This window comes from Salmo salar, chromosome ssa25 (assembly GCF_905237065.1).
Source record: "Salmo salar chromosome ssa25, Ssal_v3.1, whole genome shotgun sequence".
NCBI lineage: Eukaryota > Metazoa > Chordata > Actinopteri > Salmoniformes > Salmonidae > Salmo > Salmo salar.
The window spans coordinates 21,374,494-21,395,888 of NC_059466.1; the positions used below are offsets into that span (position 1 = coordinate 21,374,494).

At 44.4% G+C, this 21,395-nt stretch overlaps 1 protein-coding gene across 6 annotated transcripts; it reads left to right on the forward strand.

The window, feature by feature from the left end:
• The first annotated feature begins 1,140 nt into the window (after positions 1-1,140).
• On the forward strand, positions 1,141-18,234 carry LOC106586372 (splicing factor 3B subunit 1). 6 transcript variants are annotated; one of them, XM_014173571.2, is made up of 23 exons: positions 1,141-1,410; positions 2,430-2,605; positions 2,870-2,971; positions 3,214-3,328; positions 6,056-6,135; positions 6,390-6,602; positions 6,858-7,326; positions 7,555-7,676; positions 7,967-8,266; positions 8,495-8,674; positions 8,785-8,871; positions 9,188-9,458; positions 9,728-9,873; positions 11,399-11,545; positions 11,834-11,959; positions 12,267-12,488; positions 12,997-13,179; positions 13,297-13,408; positions 13,909-14,029; positions 14,259-14,390; positions 14,631-14,903; positions 16,927-17,143; positions 17,559-18,234. In XM_014173571.2, the coding sequence occupies exons 1-23, from the start codon at positions 1,383-1,385 to the stop codon at positions 17,715-17,717; spliced, it is 3,981 nt and encodes a 1,326-aa protein (XP_014029046.1). In that variant the 5' UTR covers positions 1,141-1,382; the 3' UTR covers positions 17,718-18,234. The 6 variants fall into 6 exon arrangements, with proteins under 6 accessions (XP_014029046.1, XP_014029047.1, XP_045563430.1 ...); XM_014173572.2 differs by having other exon boundaries at positions 6,861-7,326; XM_014173573.2 differs by lacking the exons at positions 1,141-1,410; positions 2,430-2,605; positions 2,870-2,971; positions 3,214-3,328 and adding an exon at positions 4,972-5,693.
• Positions 18,235-21,395: the final 3,161 nt, after the last annotated feature.

A 21,395-nucleotide genomic window follows, 5' to 3' on the forward strand; every position in this document is an offset into this window, starting at 1 on the left:
CTATAATTGCACCTGTAAGTCACTCTGGATAATAGATTCTGCTAAATGACTCAAATGTAAAGAGGTTGGTGGCACCTTAATTGGGGAGGATGTGGTAGTAGTTAGAGCAGAATAATTGGAAAGGTATCAACAACATCAAACACATGGTTTCCATGGTTTTGTTTTAATTATTGTGATAGGCTCATCATGTTTTACTGGTATGGCGTACCCCAATATTGCCTTTGCCTGTACGCCTTACCGGACCTTACCACCTTACTTTCACCCCTGAGTTTCTTTAAAAATAGAACCAGAAATAAAACATATTTTTAATATAGAATTAAGCATAATGATTATGGCTCTAGATTGCGGGATAAAGCTGTTTCAGGTGTTTGAAAAATGCAAACATTCTCCAACATATCGATGGGGCTCTAGCCCCCCTCCGGACCACCCACCAGCCATCTTTACTTACTTTGTGCCCCCTCAGATTTTGGGGTTGTAGGACGGCGGTGACACTACCCCTGTAGATTCCTTCCAAACTTTGTAACTACATATGCCTGCCATTGAACTCCAGAGGTGGAAAAAGTACCCTATTGTCATACTTGAGTAAAAGTGAAGATACTGTACCTTAATAGAAAATTAAGTGAAAGTCACCTAGTAAAATACTACTTGAGTAAAAATCTAAAAGTATTTAGTTTTAAATATATTTAAGTATCAAAAGTAAATGTAATTGAGAAAATATACTTAAGTATCAAAAGTAAAAATAATTTTTTCAAAATCCTTATATTAAGCAAACCAGATGGCACCATTTTGTTGTTTTTTATTTATTTATGGATAGCCAGGGGCACAGTCCAACACTCAAGACATAATTTACAAACGAACCATGTGTTTAGTGAGTCAGCCAGATCAGAGGCAGTTGGAGTGACCAGGGATGTTCTCTTGAAAAGTGAGTGAATTTGACCATTTTCCTGTCCTACTAAGCATTCAAAAATGTAACAACTACTTTTGGGTGTCAGGGAAAACGTACGGGGTAAAAAGTACATTATTTTCTTTAGGAATGTATTTAAGTAAATGTTGTCAAAAATATAAAGATTAAAGTGCAGATACCCCCCCCCCCAAAAAAAACGACGTAAGTAGTACTTTAAAGTATGTTTACTTTACACACCACATTTGAACTCGAGATCAGAGTAATATTCAGAGCATATTCATTTCCAGTTTATTACTGGGTCAATCCTGGTTTCCTGGCCGTCATTAACAATACCTTTCTCATCCAGGACCACTGAGCCAAAGACTTTTACAACTTTCATTGTTCTATCTGTGACTAAACTGTCCAGGATTTATCTATTTTTGCTGAACGGATATGAATTAATTCGGACTTCCGGTTTCAGTCTTACGGAACCACCAAAATGGCGAAAGTCGCCAAAACACACGAAGGTAAGACTATTTATTTAGAAAATGTTGTAAATGTGTATTATAATTTAACTTGACGTACGTCGGGTTCCTATTAAAAAGAGGATTAATATGCATCCATTGTTTATAAGGTAGCTACATGTTTTAGCTCTATTTTCATTCGTGACAACCTAACGATAAACGCAACGAGGACGGATAGCTAATGCCCCCCCCCCCCCTTCAACTGCTAGGCTAGCTAGACAATACAACATTTCTACAACCATGATTTCCTTTATCAGTATGCTCTTCAATTATACTAATTGTGTAGATGTTGCTATAATAAACTTGCTATGGTACAGACATGGCTATATTTATTTAACAGCGTCAGTGTTGTTGTAGAAACTAAAATGGCGTTGGAAGTATGGCATGATGTCGGACGGACACCGCACTGATCCTAGTATCGTAACGTTTGACGTGTTCCAGATTACACATATCACGAATACATTTTGTAGCTAACTAGCTATGATAGCCAACGTTATTTGGATGATCTAATCTTTGTCCAGCCAGCACGATCTGATTGCGCTCAAATTGAAACTAATTTAGCAGGCCCTAACTCAGCGTTTCCCAAACTCGGTCCTGGGGATCCCAAGGGCTGCAGGTTAAGGTTTTATATCTAGCGCTACAAATCTGATCAACAAAATCAACTAATCATCCAGATTTGATGATTTGAATCGGCTGTGTAGTCCTAGGACAAAAACGTGCCCCCCTTGTGGTCCCCAGAACTGAATTTGGGAAATGATGCCCTAGTTACTTTGTCAACACAGCGATCGATTTGACCACAGATGAGAGCTAATGCGTGCTATACAAGCATACTAATTCATTACAATACAATAGTAGATTTTTTTTAAAGGAAATATGTAGCTTTTCACTACTGCTGATGCTATTTACGTTTTTGTTAATTCTCATATGGTAATATGCTTGATATCTTTGGTGATGCGTTTGTACATATTTTTCAACACCCTGAAAGTCAATGACTGTTGTGTTATTCTTCCCCCTGTCCCCAGACATTGAGGCCCAGATCCTGGAGATCCAGGGCATGAAGGCTGCCCTGGTGGAGGAGGGAGCAGATCAGGGTGTGGGCCTGGACTCAACTGGATATTACGACCAGGAGATCTATGGTGGCAGTGACAGCCGCTTCGCTGGATATGTCACCTCCATTGCTGCCAATGAACAGGAGGATGTAAGTGTTGCATGTCAAATCCTGTGTTTTGATGTATGTGTATGTATGCTTGTTTTCTTTTTAACTTTGAAAATTGTCACATAAAAGTGTTTTATGTTGTCTGCAACACTGACATCCTCCTTCTCTTCCTAGGGGTCAGGCGTCAGCTATTCCAGTGTCATATTTTTAATGGCGTTCACTACTCCATTATGTCTTGTCTGCGAGCTGGGAGAGTCTGCCTTAAGTGGCTAGGCTTGACCAGACTCTTCTCTCTCTTATTTTCAGGATGACGAGGAGGACTCTTCAACAAGTCTACTTGGACAGAAGAAACCGGGGTATCATGCTCCGGTGGCTATACTCAATGCAATACCACAGTCAGACGAACAGGTTAGCCCCAGTAACACCATCTCCCTCTCCTCTCCAGCTTTTGCAATAAGTGTAGAATTCTACTTTTGAGTTCAAACCTGACAGAGAACCTATTACTGAACCTTATTGCAAAAGTTTGGGATTTGCTTAATTATCCTGCTACTATCTTGTCATATACATTTTATTATGGCTAGTTCTCACATTAAATGTCTGTTTACCATGATGACATGTATTGTAACATGCTGTGTTCTCTTTCCTCTCAGTACGACCCGTTCGCCGAGCACAGGCCCGCCAAGATTGCAGAGCGTGAGGACGAGTACAAGGCCAGACGACGACAGATGATCATCTCTCCGGAGCGACTCGACCCCTTTGCAGATGGTAAATTTCACCCCTCCGTCCTCCCTCCATAGTGTCCTCCCCTGTTCATGTTATACCCTCTCTCCCTTATCCCATGGCTGCCTTTCAAGGGTTTCAACCCACCTCTTGTTGCTTAGCCCTTCGAGCACTGCAACGGCTTGCTCCCCAGACTAAGACCTTCCCTTGGTAATCTTTCCTGGCCCGAGGGCGGTTGGTTCTCTTGTCACTGCGCCTTTTATCACTCATCATTTTCTCTCAATAAAATCTCTTTGCTTTGAGGCAAACGGTCTGCAATGCAGATACAATGTTTTTTTTTTCTTCTTGGAAAATGACAATAATTGTAAACAGGATTTAAGTAGTATAAAATAAATGTCTGCCAGTGAGGGGTTCCATTTTGTTTTAGGGAGAGGTGGTTTGCCGTTGTCTTGGTTAGACTTTCGTACCTAACACTACATGGGTGGCAGGTAGCTTGTGTGTGTCTCGAAGGGTTAACATACCCATGTGGCTATCTCATGTACTGATGGTGGAAAGAACTGTCTTACTCTTAAGAAAGGTATTAAGTAATGTGATTTGCAAAGAAAATAAACTTCTATATGGGTTTGATGGTCAACTTTGGGGTAATTCACCTGCTCATGCAATATGCCACAACCTGCTGTGCCCAGTAGACGGGAACACAATGACCCCCCCACACACACATACATACACCACCCCAGAAACGTGCTGGCCGTATGAAGCTTGGCTCCAAGTCACTGAAAGCCCCTAGATGGCACACCACCTGGGTACAGATATGAAGTATTTCTGTGTAGAACAAGAACACATAAAATGAGCAATGTAATCAGACCACTCCTTTTCTTCCAAGTGGCCCTTCCTTCACTCCAGTACAGTACCATTGTGCAGGCTTATGGTCAGTTACCACCACTGTTGGCTTGTCAGACTTCTAGGGGTTGGGGAACTTCCATTAGAAAAGAACAGGACGTCACAAATTATGACACAACGGCACTACAGTTTGTGTGTGTGTCATCCACATTACTGAGTTATGGTCTCAGATTTCATCGCACATTTAAATGGCTTTTGGTCCAAGTCGGTTCAGGCGTCGTGACTTGGACTCCCAAGTGTGTGATTTAATAGAGTGAATTACAATTGCGGCTTAATCTTTGGCAACGGGCTTGTCTTGCCCCTTACCCCTCACAGGGGCAAGGAGCTGTCAACTAGCTATATTCACATTCCTCAAAGCCTAAATGAACTGAATAGTCCATCAGGCCCTCTTTTGTTTAACTATCTCTGAGAATACGGCTTGACTAGCCATTGAGTATTTGATTAACTAAACACATACCGCCTAGAATAGATTTAAGGTATTTATCTACACAATGCAACAATTTGTTTGTATTGGCTGAAGCACCCATGTCTCTTTTCTGAGATGAAGTGGCCTCAGTGCCTCTATGTAGTCTGGGTAGGCCTGCATATAGACAGCTCTGTCATATACAAAGATGTTGTGTAAATATATTTCTATTTTACATCTTTGTAAAATAGAAACATATCAAAGAAATCTGTGTGCCGCAATTCCACAGGCCCATACTAACTGTCCTTAATTTCTCTCCTACAGCAGTACTGCTTTGCCAGTCCTGTACTGCAGTCTCTTAAGGGTGCAGCAACTCATCTTGTGTAGGTTATGGTGAACAGACAGAAGCGTGCGCTTGTCACTTTTGTCAGGGTCCGCTGGTTGTCTGTCTGGGTGGGGGGGGCAGCTCTTACTCAATAAACCTCTACCCTGAGAACCTTTTTAATTTTATCTTCTACCCTAGACTTTATATCATTACCTTTAAACCATAGCAATTTCATGGTAGTCTTTTGCTTTAGATTGATTTTGTAATTAATAATGAATTAAAAAAAAATATATTTTTCTAAAAAGGAAGTCAAGATCTACATTTACGAAGTTGAAATGGCAATCGTCTCTGATGTCAAACTACCAACTGCTCAGTAGCAGGCTGCCTGTCCCCCCCCCCCCCCGGAACTAATCGTAGCCTCCACAGCCCCTGATGTAAACGTGTAACTACGTATAGATGCTCTCCCTACCCTGGGTTACATAAAGTAGCTACACGTTTATCTCACAAGAAGATTCCTAGATTTGGGAACAATTTTTAGATTTTAATTTTATTAATCAATACTTCACAATCTAGAGGGTATTTTACATTTTTTCATTTATTTAAGGTTTGAGCCCCAGGAGGATTTTTCTTTTGAGTGACTTAAAAACAAATCACAGGTGGTATGCTTATGTGTGTGAGTTCCAACCCTTTTCCAAAGTGTTACTAATGGTAAAGAGACATTTTCTAGGCTTCTTTTCTGCCGGTTGAAGTCTGACTGCAGAAGGACCCTTGGCACTGAAAGTGTACGTATTCTGGAGAGCACAGCCCAGGACCCCTGCATCAGTGATGGCTTTATCCTCGCCTGTTATCTCCTTAAAAGAAAGAAAAAAACCCCACCTCAGCTCTTTCTCTATGTATCTGCCTGTTGTTTTTTTATTCAGCTATGTTTGTATGTAAGGCAAGCAAGAGAGGACTGCCTGTATGTTGTGTATCTAGGTTTGTCTTGTTGTGATTCAGCTTAAGGAACTAAAACAGTAAAAGTTTCTAAAGAAGTGAGGGCCTAGCTGAGCTGGCTGTGTTTTACTTGCTGTGTATGTTATGGATCCGGGTCCTGGGGCGTGTTCTAATCGGCTGCCCTGTGTCTTGTTGGTGCTCTCTCGCGCAGGGGGCAAAACGCCGGATCCAAAGCTGCAGTCCAGGTCGTACATGGATGTCATGAAGGAGCAGCACCTGACCAAAGAGGAGGTAAGACAGACCAGATATACCCCCTTTGTGGTTTAGCTCAAGGGCATAACTTTGTCTTCAGGTAATGTGTCTTATTAGTGGTGTATCCATAGAGGGTTATAATATATAAGAATATTTCATTATGTGGGTCTGTTCAGTGTGGGGTTTTGTTGCCTTCAATAGACTTCCGTCCTACAAAGCTCAAGGGAAACTTTCCTGTGTTGTGGTTAGTATCTGGTTCGTGTTCTCACTCTCTCTTCTCTCCCTTTATGCAGAAAGAGATCCGTCAGCAGATGGCAGAAAAGGCCAAGACGGGAGACCTGAAGGCTGTCAACGGCTCTGCTGCCTCCCAGGCTGCCGCTGCCGCCGCCAAGCGCAAACGCCGCTGGGACCAGACGGCCGAGAAACAGGACCAATCAGGAACACCCAGCAACGCCGGCACACCCAAGAAGATGTCTAGCTGGGACCAGGCTGACCAGGCTGCTGAGGTAAAACGTGTTGTCTTAGCTGATCAGATCAATCAAGTTTGTATCCTTACTGTGACTTGGTGCGAGCTAGTGTTTGATCAGCAAATTATATAGGACCAAGTGTTTTTGGGGCAGTTTATTTCTGTCTTGCCATGACTTAAATATTCTTTTTTATGCTCCTAGTGGAACTAAGGACATCAACCTGGCTTCATTTCTGGTCTGTAAGAACTCATTGATGCCTTTATCTCCTGACTCTTTTTCTCGCTCTCTCCACAGCAGACCCCAGGACACACCCCTGGCCACACCCCCTCCAACAGCCGCTGGGACGAGACCCCTGGCAGGAATAAGGGTAGCGAGACCCCAGGGGCCACTCCTAGCTCCCGGATGTGGGACCCAACCCCCAGCCACACCCCAGCCGGAGCAGCCACCCCAGGCAGAGGGGACACACCGGGACACACCACCCCCGGGCATGGGGGAGCCACAGGCAGCGTGCGCAAAAACCGTTGGGACGAGACCCCCAAGACTGAGAGGGAGACCCCTGGTCATGGTAGTGGTTGGGCCGAGACTCCCCGTACAGACAGAGGAGACGAGTCGGTGGGAGAGACCCCCACCCCCGGGGCCAGTAAGAGGAAGTCCCGTTGGGACGAGACCCCTGCCAGCCAGATGGGCTCTTCCACTCCACTGATGACCCCTGGGAAGACTCCCATTGGAACCCCTGCCATGAATATGGCCACTCCCTCTCCAGGTACTGTCAATCACCTAACCTACATCTCAACCCATTTTCAATTCTTTTAGAGGTAGAATATCATTTAAAACTGACAACGGTTGGCGAATCACGTTTGCTATTACGTACTTGTTGTTAATTTGTTAGTAGTATAAATTACTAGTGATAGAAGTAGTAGAATGTCCCACTAAGTCGTGATACTAGGTTGAGGCGTGTTTTACATTATGTATGCGTTTCCTATCCTGTCAGGTCACCTGATGAGCATGACCCCAGAGCAGCTGCAGGCGTGGCGTTGGGAGAGGGAGATCGATGAGAGAAACCGACCACTCACAGACGATGAGCTGGACGCCATGTTCCCAGAGGGATACAAGGTAGGGTAGACACTCACCAGCACAATGGAGAAATCCCATCATATACCTATATTAATTGAGTGAATAGTCTTCAGTGATGATAAGATAATGAGTTGGAACAGGACAGTCTGTCTCTGGTCACTGGGTCTGTGTCACGTTCTGTCTCTCTGGGTTCAGTTCCCCACAACGGCGTGTCTCTTACTGAAGACCTCAGTCCTGTACACAAAAAAAGAGTAAACCGTACTGTAAAATAAGTTAACGGTATAGTAAGTGAACAGTACTGATGTTTCATCTTCCACCTCCCTCCACAGGTCCTTCCCCCACCAGCAGGCTATGTGCCCATTCGTACCCCGGCCCGGAAGCTGTCTGCCACCCCCACCCCCATGGGGGGTATGACAGGCTTCCACATGCAGCAGGAGGACCGCTCCATGAAGCAGATCAACGACCAGCCTAGTGGGAACCTGCCCTTCCTCAAACCAGACGACATCCAGTACTTTGATAAACTGCTGGTTGAGGTAGATGAGTCCACTCTGAGCCCAGAGGAACAGAAGGAGCGTAAGATCATGAAACTGCTGCTGAAGATCAAGAACGGAACACCTCCCATGAGAAAGGTGAGACCAGCTGCCAACTGTCCTCAGTCTTGACCACAGAATAAAAAATGGAACTTTCCCTGACCAAGATGGCTGCCATTATCCGCACGTTCTACGAGCTATGAAGGTTTATGACATAGGCTATATATATTGTATCTCTATGGTCTTTACTCCATCTTCATTTTGGTGTGTAACTCTCACCACTGAAATGTCAACCACCCAGTCTAACCCCTTTGCGTCTCTTCTCAGGCTGCCCTGCGTCAGATCACAGACAAGGCGAGGGAGTTTGGAGCAGGGCCCCTGTTCAACCAGATCCTACCCCTGCTCATGTCTCCTACTCTGGAGGACCAGGAGCGCCACCTACTGGTCAAGGTCATTGACCGCATCCTCTACAAGCTGGACGATCTCGTCCGCCCATACGTACACAAGGTGGGTCAGTGTGTGTGTGAGAGTGGCAGTACTCTGACTCTGTTTCAATATGTCTCCTGTGCTGAGATTGGCACTGTGTGTGGTTCACTAACTGACTCTCTGTTCCCCAGATCCTGGTGGTGATTGAGCCCCTGCTGATTGATGAAGATTACTACGCCAGAGTGGAGGGCAGAGAGATCATCTCCAATTTGGCCAAGGTGAGCCCCACTCCCAGACCTATAATGTACTCCCACATCCACCACGGTTAGGTAATATGCCTGTTGGACCTGTCCGTGGTCAGATCAGGGCTAGCTGAAAAACCAGCACGAGAACTAGCCGATTTGACATCCATTTCATTTCTGTTCTCACCCTGCACCCGTTGGTTACATTCCTACAGCGAGTAGAGAATATTTTTTTCTCTCTCCTGAAATCACATTAGAAAATGACACTTATGCTGTCTATGCAAGCAGTGTCATGAACACTAATTAATCTGTTGATCTCTTTCCATGTCTCTCTCCTTCCCTCCCCCTCTAGGCTGCCGGCCTGGCCACTATGATCTCCACCATGAGGCCTGATATTGACAACATGGATGAGTATGTCAGAAATACAACAGCCAGAGCTTTCGCTGTCGTAGCGTCCGCTCTGGGTATCCCCTCCCTGCTGCCCTTCCTCAAGGCTGTGTGTAAGAGCAAGAAGTCATGGCAGGCCCGCCACACGGGCATCAAGATTGTCCAGCAGATCGCCATCCTCATGGGTTGTGCCATCCTGCCCCATCTGAGGAGTCTGGTGGAGATCATCGAGCATGGTGAGCCGAGGGAGCGACAGATAGTATGTGACTTGATGGGGTAGTTTAGTTTTCTACTATCTAGTAATAGTCATTTTGTTATATTTGGGAGTTACTGTCTAGTAAATGTGATTCGTAGTTGAGCTTTTTTATTTTACATTTTTTTTGTGCGTTTTCAAGTTCATTGGCTTTTTAAGTGCATTTCACACATGGTCACTAAACACTAAACACACTACCAGGAAGGATAAAATATGATCTTTACTGACCTTTACTGTCTGCGCCCCCCTCAGGTCTGGTGGATGAGCAGCAGAAGGTGCGGACCATCAGTGCCCTGGCCATCGCTGCCCTGGCAGAGGCTGCCACTCCCTACGGTATCGAGTCCTTTGACTCCGTACTCAAACCCCTGTGGAAGGGTATCAGACAGCACAGAGGAAAGGTGAGGACAAAACACTGGAGGACCAAACTGTTGAGGACCCATTGCCTTCGGTTTCATGCCTGCGAATCATTCTCGCCTGTTGGACCTATCCGTGGTCAGATCAGGGCTAGTACTTCGCTAGATGGACACCAACATGAGAACTGGCAGATGTGACATCATTTCACTTCTGTTCTCACCCTGCACCCGTTGGTTACATTCTTAAAACAAGTAGTTAATACAAGTTTACCTGAAATCACATTCAACTTTATCAGAGTTACTTGACTGTGTAGACCTGGTAACTGAGTTAACTTCTTACATCTAGGCTTGCCAATATCCAGTGGCGCGAAATACAAAAACCTCAAATGCAATAATTTCAATTTTTCAAACATACGACTATTTTACACCATTTTAAAGATAAGACTCGTTAATGTAACCACATTGTCCAATTTCAAAAAAGGCTTTACAGCGAAAGCAAAACATTAGATTATGTTAGGAGAGTACATAGCCAAAAATAATCACACAGCCAGTTTCCAAGCAAGAATATATGTCACAAAAACACAAAACACAGCTAAATGAAGCACTAACCTTTGATGATCTTCACCAGATGACACTCCTAGGACATTATGTTATACAATACATGCATGTTTTGTTCAATCAAGTTCATATTTATATCAAAAAACAGCTTTTTACATTGGCGTGTGATGTTCAGAAATTGTATTCCCACTAAATTACTCATCATAAACGTTGACAAAATGCATAACAATTTTTTAAAGAATTATAGATACAGAACTCCTTTATGCAATCGCTATGTTAGATTTTAAAATAGCTTTTCGGCGAAAGCACATTTTGCAATATTCTGAGTACATAGCTCAGCCATCACGGCTAGCTATTTTGACACCCGCCAAGTTCGGGGCACACTAAACTCAGAATTAGTATTAGAAAAATGGTATTACCTTTGCTGATCTTTGTCAGAATGCACTTCCAGGACTACTACTTCCACAAGAAATGTTGTTTTTGTTCCAAATAATCCATAGTTATGTCCAAATACCTCCGTTTTGTTCGTGCGTTCAGGTCACTATCCAAAGGGTAACGCGCGAGCGCAATTCGAGACAAAAAAATTCCAAATGTTCCATTACCATACTTGGAAGCATGTCAAACGCTGTTTAAAATCCATTTTTATGGTATTTTCTCGTAAGATAGCGATAATATTCCAACCGGGCAATAGTGTATTCATTCAAAGAGGTAAAGAAAAAAACAGCGTGAATGCGCATATCCAATCTCTTTGTCACAGACAGGCCGCTTCCTGCTTGGAATTTTCTTAGGTTTTTGCCTGCCATATGAGTTCTGTTATACTCACAGACACCATTCAAAAAGTCTTAGAAACTTCAGAGTGTTTCTATCCAAATCTACTAATAATATGCAAATATTTGACTCTGGGCCCAAGAAGTAGGCCGTTTAATTTGGGTACGTTTTTCATCCGGCCGTGAAAATACTGCCCTTATAGCGAAGAGGTTAAACCTCCCTCTCTTTCCCCTCTGGGTTCCAGGGTCTGGCTGCGTTCCTGAAGGCCATTGGCTACCTGATCCCTCTGATGGATGCTGAGTATGCTAACTACTACACCAGAGAGGTCATGCTGATCCTCATCAGAGAGTTCCAGTCCCCTGACGAGGAGATGAAGAAGATCGTGCTCAAGGTGAGGGAGCCTAACTCTATGTGTGTGTGTGTGTGTGTGTGTGTGTGCGTGCGAATCATTCTCGCCTGTTCGACCTATCCGTGGTCAGATCAGGGCTAGTACTTCGCTAGATGGACACCAACATGAGAACTGGCAGATGTGACATCATTTCACTTCTGTTCTCACCCTGCACCCGTTGGTTACATTTCCAAAATGGAAAGAAGTTGCAGATGCTAGCTAGTACACTTAAAACAGAATTGGTGTATGTGTGGCCTGTTTCTAACCCCCATTGTTCCCCCTCTCTTCCAGGTGGTGAAACAGTGCTGTGGTACTGACGGTGTGGAGGCCAACTACATCAAGACAGAGATCCTGCCCCCCTTCTTCAAGCACTTCTGGCAGCACAGGATGGCCCTGGACAGACGCAACTACAGACAGGTAGGTACACATGACTCCATACACTAACAACATGTTGAATTTGTTTGGTCAAGTAGGCAGTTGTGTCCAAGTATAAATAGAAAAGCAAAAATTAAGGTCTGTGCCGAGGCTTGTAGCAGAAGATGACTGGTGATTTAAGCGTTAGATTTACTAAGTAAAGTTCAACATTAAGTTGAACTATACCAAGCAACGATAAGCAGAAGATTTTATGACTGGATTTCAATGTTTAGTTCAACGTTAATTAATCACTGCCGTGTTTCCCCCCGAGGTGTGAACTGACCCAATCCCTCCCCCCATCTCTCTCTAGCTGGTGGACACCACAGTAGAGCTGGCCAACAAGGTGGGAGCAGCAGAGATCATCTCTCGTATCGTAGATGACCTGAAGGACGAGGCAGAGCAGTACAGGAAGATGGTGATGGAGACCATAGAGAAGATCATGGGGAACCTGGGAGCTGCTGACATCGACCACAAGCTGGAGGAGCAGCTGATCGACGGCATCCTGTACGCCTTCCAGGAACAGACCACTGAGGTGAGACCTGGGGGTGGGGGAGACCAGGGGCACCTTCAGCGAGGAACAGTGTTGTGGAACGTTCAGATAGAAATAGTTTATGTAGAACAAATATGCCTTTATGACCTGTAGAATAAGGAATCATGTCCGCTCTATTCATGACATTTCTATGTGCAACGTTCCAGAATGTTTGCCGACTGAACCTGGCTCAGGGTATAATGTTAGGGACATTGGGGAATGTTCAGATAGACATTTTGTAAACGCCTGTGATGAAACAAGTTATCCCTGTCTGAACAGCAGTGTGGACTTCTGGTAGTCTGAGGTTTGATGGGAGATTCATATTGATTGGAATGGGTAAGCATCTGTGTCTGAAATGGCATACTATTCCATTTAAACCAGAGCCCTATGGGCTTTGGTCAAATGTAGTGCACTATATAGGGAATAGGATGCCATTTTGAACACACACTCTATCCATTAGCCTACCTGTGTAGACTATGACTAACTCTAGTTGGCCTCTGACCCTGTGTAGGACTCTGTAATGCTGAACGGGTTTGGCACGGTGGTGAATGCCCTGGGGAAGAGGGTGAAGCCCTACCTGCCTCAGATCTGTGGTACGGTACTGTGGCGTCTCAACAACAAGTCTGCTAAGGTCCGCCAGCAGGCTGCTGACCTCATCTCTCGTACCGCCGTGGTCATGAAGACCTGCCAGGAGGTTAGACTGACTCAGACACACACTCGTACTCTCTCACTCACAAACTTTGCTACGAACGTCACAAAAGATGAGCAGGGTTTCTCTTCCTTTCTAAACCTTTCTTTCTCCCCTCAACAGGAGAAGCTGATGGGTCATCTGGGAGTGGTGTTGTATGAGTACCTAGGAGAGGAGTACCCTGAAGTACTGGGAAGCATCCTCGGTGCTCTCAAGGCCATCGTCAACGTCATTGGTATGTAAACATCACCCTCTCACTGCTACACCGGTCTTCTCTCTGCGAATCATTCTCGCCTGTTGGACCTATCCGTGGTCAGATCAGGGCTAGTACTTCGCTAGATGGACACCAACATGAGAACTGGCAGATGTGACATCATTTCACTTCTGTTCTCACCCTGCACCCGTTGGTTACAAATGAAAAGTCAATTGGCATTTAGTGTCTTCCAAAACACAACTTATTCTCTGTGTTATATAGCTCAGGACACCATTCCTCTCGCTTCCTGAAACATACGCTGCAATTATTTATGAGATAGCACTCAAGTTGGAAGAGAAATGCCTAAGAATGAATTGGGTTAGTTGAGTTCAGTGAAGAACTTGGATTGGTCTGTTCAGAGGGTTCAACAGCATTAACATTAGAAGAGTGGTTATGGTAGTAGTAGTAGTAGTGGTGGTAAGAGTAAGACTGGTTGATATGCATCCAGACATCTGATTGGTTGTCCGTCCTGTCATTCATAGGCATGCATAAGATGACTCCACCAATCAAAGACCTGCTGCCGCGCCTGACGCCAATCTTGAAGAACAGACATGAGAAGGTGCAGGAGAACTGTATTGACCTGGTGGGCAGGATTGCTGACAGGTATGTGTGTGATGATGGCCTTGTATATTTCAATCTTTGACTCTCAATTCGACTTTCCTCGACATCCTGTCTCTTCCTTCTCAACCGTATTGGAGAGGGTCCGAGTTCCCTCTGGGAGAGGAGGAAAGATGAATTGAGAAAGCCTCTGACGCCTACTCGTATGTGCAGAAGTTGATAAACTAGTAGATGTTTCGTCAACCATGTTATAACTCCTGCTCTGTCTGTGTAGGGGTGCTGAGTACGTGTCGGCCAGGGAGTGGATGCGGATCTGCTTTGAGCTGCTGGAGCTCCTGAAGGCCCACAAGAAGGCCATCCGCAGAGCCACTGTCAACACCTTTGGATACATCGCCAAGGCTATCGGGTGAGTGCTCCAGTCTCTGGCTAATTCATGCCCATACCATCCTCACGGTTTGTCATCTATTAGGGATTCTGTTTGGAAATGAAATGTCTGCTCAAGGATGTTGTGTTCAATTGAATGTTTTCCCCTCCCAAATGTGAGCATTTTCAATTGTGCTTGGTCATATTCCTTTTGCTGTTGTGGTTTTTAATGTGCACTGATTTAGCATGTGGGTGACCTCCTGACCCCTCTCTCCCCCTCCAGACCCCATGACGTGCTGGCCACACTACTCAACAACCTGAAGGTTCAGGAGCGTCAGAACAGAGTGTGTACCACCGTGGCCATCGCCATCGTGGCTGAGACCTGTTCTCCCTTCACCGTGCTCCCCGCGCTCATGAATGAGTACCGCGTGCCAGAGCTCAACGTGCAGAACGGGGTGCTCAAGTCCCTCTCCTTCCTGTTTGAGTACATTGGGGAGATGGGCAAGGACTACATTTACGCTGTCACGCCCCTGCTGGAGGATGCACTGATGGACAGGTGAAAGGACTGCATTGTGATGTTTTGGCTTAAGTTCTAGTAACTCAATGAACTCCTTCACTACCCAGATAAACATAACATTTCACTCCAAATAAGTATTCATTATATCTACAAGCAGTACATTTAACAACTAGCCATGGTGAGCTTCAGCCCTGTATGTCAACAGTGTTGGCAGGCAGTTGACTCAGTTTAATGGGTGGTATTACGCCTGCGAATCATTCTCGCCTGTTGGACCTATCCCCGTGGTCAGATCAGGGCTAGTACTTCGCTAGATGGACACCAACATGAGAACTGGCAGATGTGACATCATTTCACTTCTGTTCTCACCCTGCACCTGTTGGTTACAAAGTAAAGTGTAATTCATTGTCAATGAGGATTTCACCCTCAGACTTAGTATATACAGTGCATTTGGAAAGCATTCAGACCCATTGACTTTCCACATGTTACAGCCTTATTCTAAAATTGATTAAATCGCTTTTTCCCCCTCAATCTACACACAATACCCCATAATGACAAAGCAAAAACAAGTTTAGATATTTTTGCTAACTAATAAAAAAACGAAACAAAAAAACGGAAATATGACATTTACATAAGTATTCAGACCCTTTACTCAGTACTTTGTTGAAGCACCTTTGGCAGTGATTACAGCCTCAAGTATTCTTGGGTGTGACGCTACAAGCTTGGCACACCTGTATTTGGTGAGTTTCTCCCATTCCTCCCTGCAGATCCTCTCAAGCCCTCAGGTTGGATGGGGAATGTTGCTGCGCAGCTATTTTCAGGTCTCTCCAGAGATGTTCAAGTCTGGGTTCTGGCTGGGCCACTCAAGGACAATTAGAGACTTGTCCCGAAGCCACTCCTTCATTGTCTTGGCTGTGTGCTTAGCGTCGTTGTCCTGTTGGAAGGTGAACCATTGTCCCAGTCTGAGGTCCTGAGTGCTCTGGAGCAAGTTTTCATCAAGGATCTCTGTACTTTGCTCCATTCATCTTTCCCTCAATCCTGACTTGTCTCCCAGTCCCTGCTGCTGAAAAACATCCCACAGCATGATGCTGCTACCACCATGCTTCACCGTAGGGATGGAGCAATTTCTTCCGGACGTGATGCTTTGCAGTCAGGCCAAAGAGTTCAAACTTGGTTTCATCAGACCAGAGAATCTTGTTTCTCATGGTCTGAGAGTCCTTTAGGTGCCTTTTGGCAAACTCCAAGTGGGCTTTTACTGAGGAGTGGCTTCCATCTGGTCACACTACCATAAAGGCCTGATTAGTGGGAGTGCACCAGAGATGGTTGTCCTTCTGGAAGGTTCTCCCATCTCCACAGAGGAACTCTAGAGCTCTGTCAGAGTGACCATCGGGTTCTTGGTCACCTCCCTGACCAAGGCCCTTCACCCCCAATTGCTCAGTTTGGCCGAGCGGAAGGCTCTAGGAAGAGTCTTGGTGGTTCCAAACTTCTTCCTTTTAAGAATGATGGAGGCCACTGTGTTCTTGGACCTTCAATGCTGCAGACTTTTTTTGGTACCCTTCCCCAGATCTGTGCCTTGACAAAATCCTGTCTCTGAGCTCCATGGACAATTCCTTCGACCTCATGGCTTGGTTTTTGCTCTGACATGCACTGTCAACTGTGGGACCTTATATAGACAGGTGGGTCCCATTCCAAATAATGTCCAATCAATTGAATTTACCACAGGTGGACAAGTTGTAGAAACATCTCAAGGATGATCAATGGAAACAGGATGCACCTGAGCTCAATTTTGAATTTCATAGCAAAGGGTCTGAATACATATGTAAAGGTATTTGTTTTTTATTTTTAATACATTTGCTAAAGTTTCGAAAACCATTTTTGCTTCGTCATTATGGGGTATTGTGTGTCGATTGCTGACAAAACATTTATTTAATCCAATTTATATTAAGGCTGTAATGTAACAAAATGTAGAAAAAGTGAAGGGGTCTGAATACTTTCCGGAGGCCCTTTACACCTTTTGATTGGACCCATGTTAACCCTGTTTCCCCACTTCCTCTCCTCCTTACAGAGACCTGGTCCACAGACAGACAGCCAGTGCCGTGGTGCAGCACATGTCCCTGGGCGTCTACGGCTTCGGCTGTGAAGACTCTCTCAACCACCTGCTCAACTATGTGTGGCCCAACGTGTTTGAGACGTCGCCCCACGTCATCCAGGCTGTGATGGGGGCCTTGGAAGGCCTCAGGGTGGCCATCGGCCCCTGCCGCATGCTGCAGTATTGCCTACAGGTAACTACTACCACTACTGCCTACATCAAGGGTGGGCAAACTACGGCCTGATTTAAATGGCCGGTCCCTAAAAAATCTGTCGACCTCCGACTTTCGAAATCCAGATGTGGCCTGCAAGCCAAAAGGTTTGCCCACCCCTGACCTACATCAATGTTCTCCTTGCTTTGACACAGGTAGCAGACTACTATATATGTATGTCTAAGCTAGTTCCAGAATAACCCAGTGTTGAATCAACATCAAATGTCCAGAAAGGGATGTAAATGTGATAACTTATATTACTATCAACCGAAACCTACCCTTTATGACGTCCATGAAAGAACTACCGTAAAAAGAATAAGCCTAATGAAAATATAGTAGCACTGTAAGTACAGCCATTGAGTTGATGATGCTCTGTAACCCTGTCTCCTCTCCCCAGGGTCTGTTCCACCCTGCCAGGAAGGTGCGAGACGTCTACTGGAAGATCTACAACTCTATCTACATCGGCTCCCAGGATGCTCTCATTGCTCATTACCCCCACGTCTACAACGATGAGAAGAACCCTTACCTCCGCTATGAGCTGGAGTACTTCCTGTGATACTGATCTGCTCTCTCTCTCTGACGATTTCTCTCCCTCTTCTCTTTCTCTCTGTTCACCCTTTGTCCTATCTCTCTTGGTGTATAGGACTTGGTCCATTTTTTTATATTATTTATCTCCTCTGTCTTTGTAGTGGGTGTATCCAGCACAGCCACAGTGGCTGTGGCCTGAGATTCATTTTTAATACAATAAAAGCTGTGTATGATAGGGAAATAGAGTATAAAACGGAACAACTTCTTAAAACCTGTATGTATTGTATTGTTTTGTTTTATTTCTCCTTTTATAATCATTTCCATAAGGAATGACAGACAGTACAGTGAAGTGCAGGCTCTAAGTTTGCCTTGTTAAGGAATGGAAAAGCAACTCAGAAACTCTTTAAAATATTGTCATGGTTTCTTTTTACCGGCCTTGACCGTTCCTTCTCAATGCTTTGCTCGCCTATCCGTGATCACCCCCCCCTGTTCTTATCAGAATGTTGCTTTATTTGACTGAATAAACGTTTGTGTATAAAATAAAACCTCTGCTTTATTTTGAGTTGGTCAAAGTAAAGCATGAGACATGACTACTCATAGGAGTAATAATATGGAAAGTGGTATATGGAAAGCGGTCTATGAAAAGTACAATCTTCCTTTCCCTATGGTAATTTCCCTATGCCTATGGTCATAACCTTGGAGGGAGAAGAACTCCTTGGTTGAATATGTGAGAACATACCAGCATTCTCCAGATTCAGATTCCACGCAGATCACCTTTGCCACCTTGTGTCATGTCAGAACCTCATGTTCCACAGGCACTACTAGTCTTAGAGTAATGATTGTTTTTTTTATTGCAGTTAAATGTACACAAGCTGGCGTAGATCATCGACCATACCAAATTAGCTATATTTCACCCAGAAATGCCACAAGATTACATTACAAAGGCTACAGTTTGTTCAGAAATGTTTATAAAGGGAAACATCAACCCTCTATAATGCCTTTTGTTCCCTTATCAGGCCCTGTCATCCTGCTGAGACATAACAGACCAAGGAGAAGGAGTGCTCCGTGTAGCTAGCCCTGTGGTTTTGACGTGGAAACGAATGCTTGTGTGCCTCTAAGGCTATATGGGGATTCTGGGAAAGGATGTGTGTTTGGGCTACTGTCAGTGGGTGGGAGAGAATCAAGGGCAAGGCCCCTATTGGCCTATAGGTAAAGACTGCTGACACCATATTTGTACTAAAAAGCACTTTCAATTGAGAATTTCTATTAACCATGCTTTTTAGTTCAGGACTACTTAATCTGTCCAGGAAACAGGCCCTACATGTTTGTGGGACACCCTCAGGTTTATGCCAGAAGCAACACTTACTCATGTATCTGTTAAAACCTGTTATGGACAGGAGTTCCGCTAGTGGAACCCCTAGCCAACAGCCAATGTAATAGCAGGGCGCGAAATACAAAACAGCAAAAATCTCATAATTCAATTTTCTCAAACATACAACTATTATACACCATTTTAAAGATTTAAGATACTCCCTAATCCAACCACAGTGTCCGATTTCAAAAAGGCTTTACGGCGAAAGCAAAACATTAGATTATGTTAGGACATCAACTTCACAAGAAAAACCACAGCCATTTTCCAAGCAAGGAGAGGCGTCACAAAAACCAGAAATACAGCTAACATTAATCACTAACCTTTGACGATCTTCATCAGATGACACTCCCAGGACTCAATGTTAGACAATACATGTATGTTTTGTTAGATAAAGTTCATACAGTGGAGGGAAAAGTATTTGATCCCCTGCTGATTTTGTACATTTGCCCACTTACAAAGAAATGATCAGTATCATTTTAATGGTAGGTTTATTTGAACAGTGAGAGACAGAATAACAACAAAAAAATCCAGAAAAACGCATGTCAAAAATGTTATAAAATGATTTGCATTTTAATGAGGGAAATAAGTATTTGACCCCTCTGCAAAACATGGCTTAGTACTTGGTGGCAAAACCCTTGTTGGCAATCACAGAGGTCAGATGTTTCTTGTAGTTGGCCACCAGGTTTGCACACATCTCAGGAGGGATTTTGTCCCACTCCTCTTTGCAGATCTTCTCCAAGTCATTAAGGTTTCGAGGCTGACGTTTGGCAACTCGAACCTTCAGCTCCATCAACAGATTTTCTATGGGATTAAGGTCTGGAGACTGGCTAGGCCACTCCAGGACCTTAATGTGCTTCTTCTTGAGCCACTCCTTTGTTGCCTTGGCAGTGTGTTTTGGGTCATTGTCAAGCTGGAATACCCATCCACGACCCATTTTCAATGCCCTGGCTGAGGGAAGGAGGTTCTCACCCAAGATTTGACGGTACATGACCCCGTCCATCATCCCTTTGATGCGGTGAAGTTGTCCTGTCCCCTTAGCAGAAAAACACCCCCAAAGCATAATGTTTCCACCTCCATGTTTGACGGTGGGGATGGTGTTCTTGGGGTCATAGGCAGCATTCCTCCTCCTCCAAACACGGCGAGTTGAGTTGATGTCAAAGAGCTCCATTTTGGTCTCATCTGACCACAACACTTTCACCAGTTGTCCTCTGAGTCATTCAGATGTTCATTGGCAAACTTCAGACGGGCATGTATATGTATTCTTGAGCAGGGGGACCTTGCGGGCGCTGCAGGATTTCAGTCCTTCACGGCGTAGTGTGTTAACAATTGTTTTCTTGGTGACTATGGTCCCAGCTGCCTTGAGATCATTGACAAGATCCTCCCGTGTAGTTCTGGGCTGATTCCTCACCGTTCTCATGATCATTGCAACTCCACGAGGTGAGATCTTGCATGGAGCCCCAGGCCGAGGGATATTGACAGTTCTTTTGTGTTTCTTCCATTTGCGAATAATCGCACCAAATGTTGTCACCTTCTCACCAAGCTGCTTGGCGATGGTCTTGTAGCCCATTCCAGCCTTGTGTAGGTCTACAATCTTGTCCCTGACATCCTTGGAGAGCTCTTTGGTCTTGGCCATGGTGGAGAGTTTGGAATCTGATTGATTGATTGCTTCTGTGGACAGGTGTCTTTTTTACAGGTAACAAGCTGTGGTTAGGAGCACTTCCTTTAAGAGTGTGCTCCTAATCTCAGCTCGTTACCTGTATAAAAGACACCTGGGAGCCAGAAATCTTTCTGATTGAGAGGGGGTCAAATACTTATTTCCCTCATTAAAATGCAAATCAATTTATAACATTTCTGACATGCGTTCTTCTGGATATTTTTGTTGTTATTCTGTCTCTCACTGTTCAAATAAACCTACCATTAAAATTATAGACTGATCCTTTCTTTGTCAGTGGGCAAACGTACAGAATCAGCAGGGGATCAAATACTTTTTTCCCCCACTGTATTTATATCCAAAAACCCCATTTTACATTGGCACGTGATGTTCAGAAAATGTATTGCCACCAAAACATCCGGTGAATGAGCACATCAATTTACAAAAATACTCATCATAAACGTTGATAAAATTTACAACAGTTATTGAAAGAATTATAGATACACTTCTCCTTAATGCAACCGCTGTGTCAGATTTCAAAATAGCTTTACGGCGAAAGCACATTGTTCAATATTCTGAGTACAGAGCTCAGCCATCAAAGCAAGCTATACAGTTACCCGCCAAGTTCTGGAGTCAACTAAAATCAGAATTAATATTATAAATCTTCCCTTACCTTTGCTGAT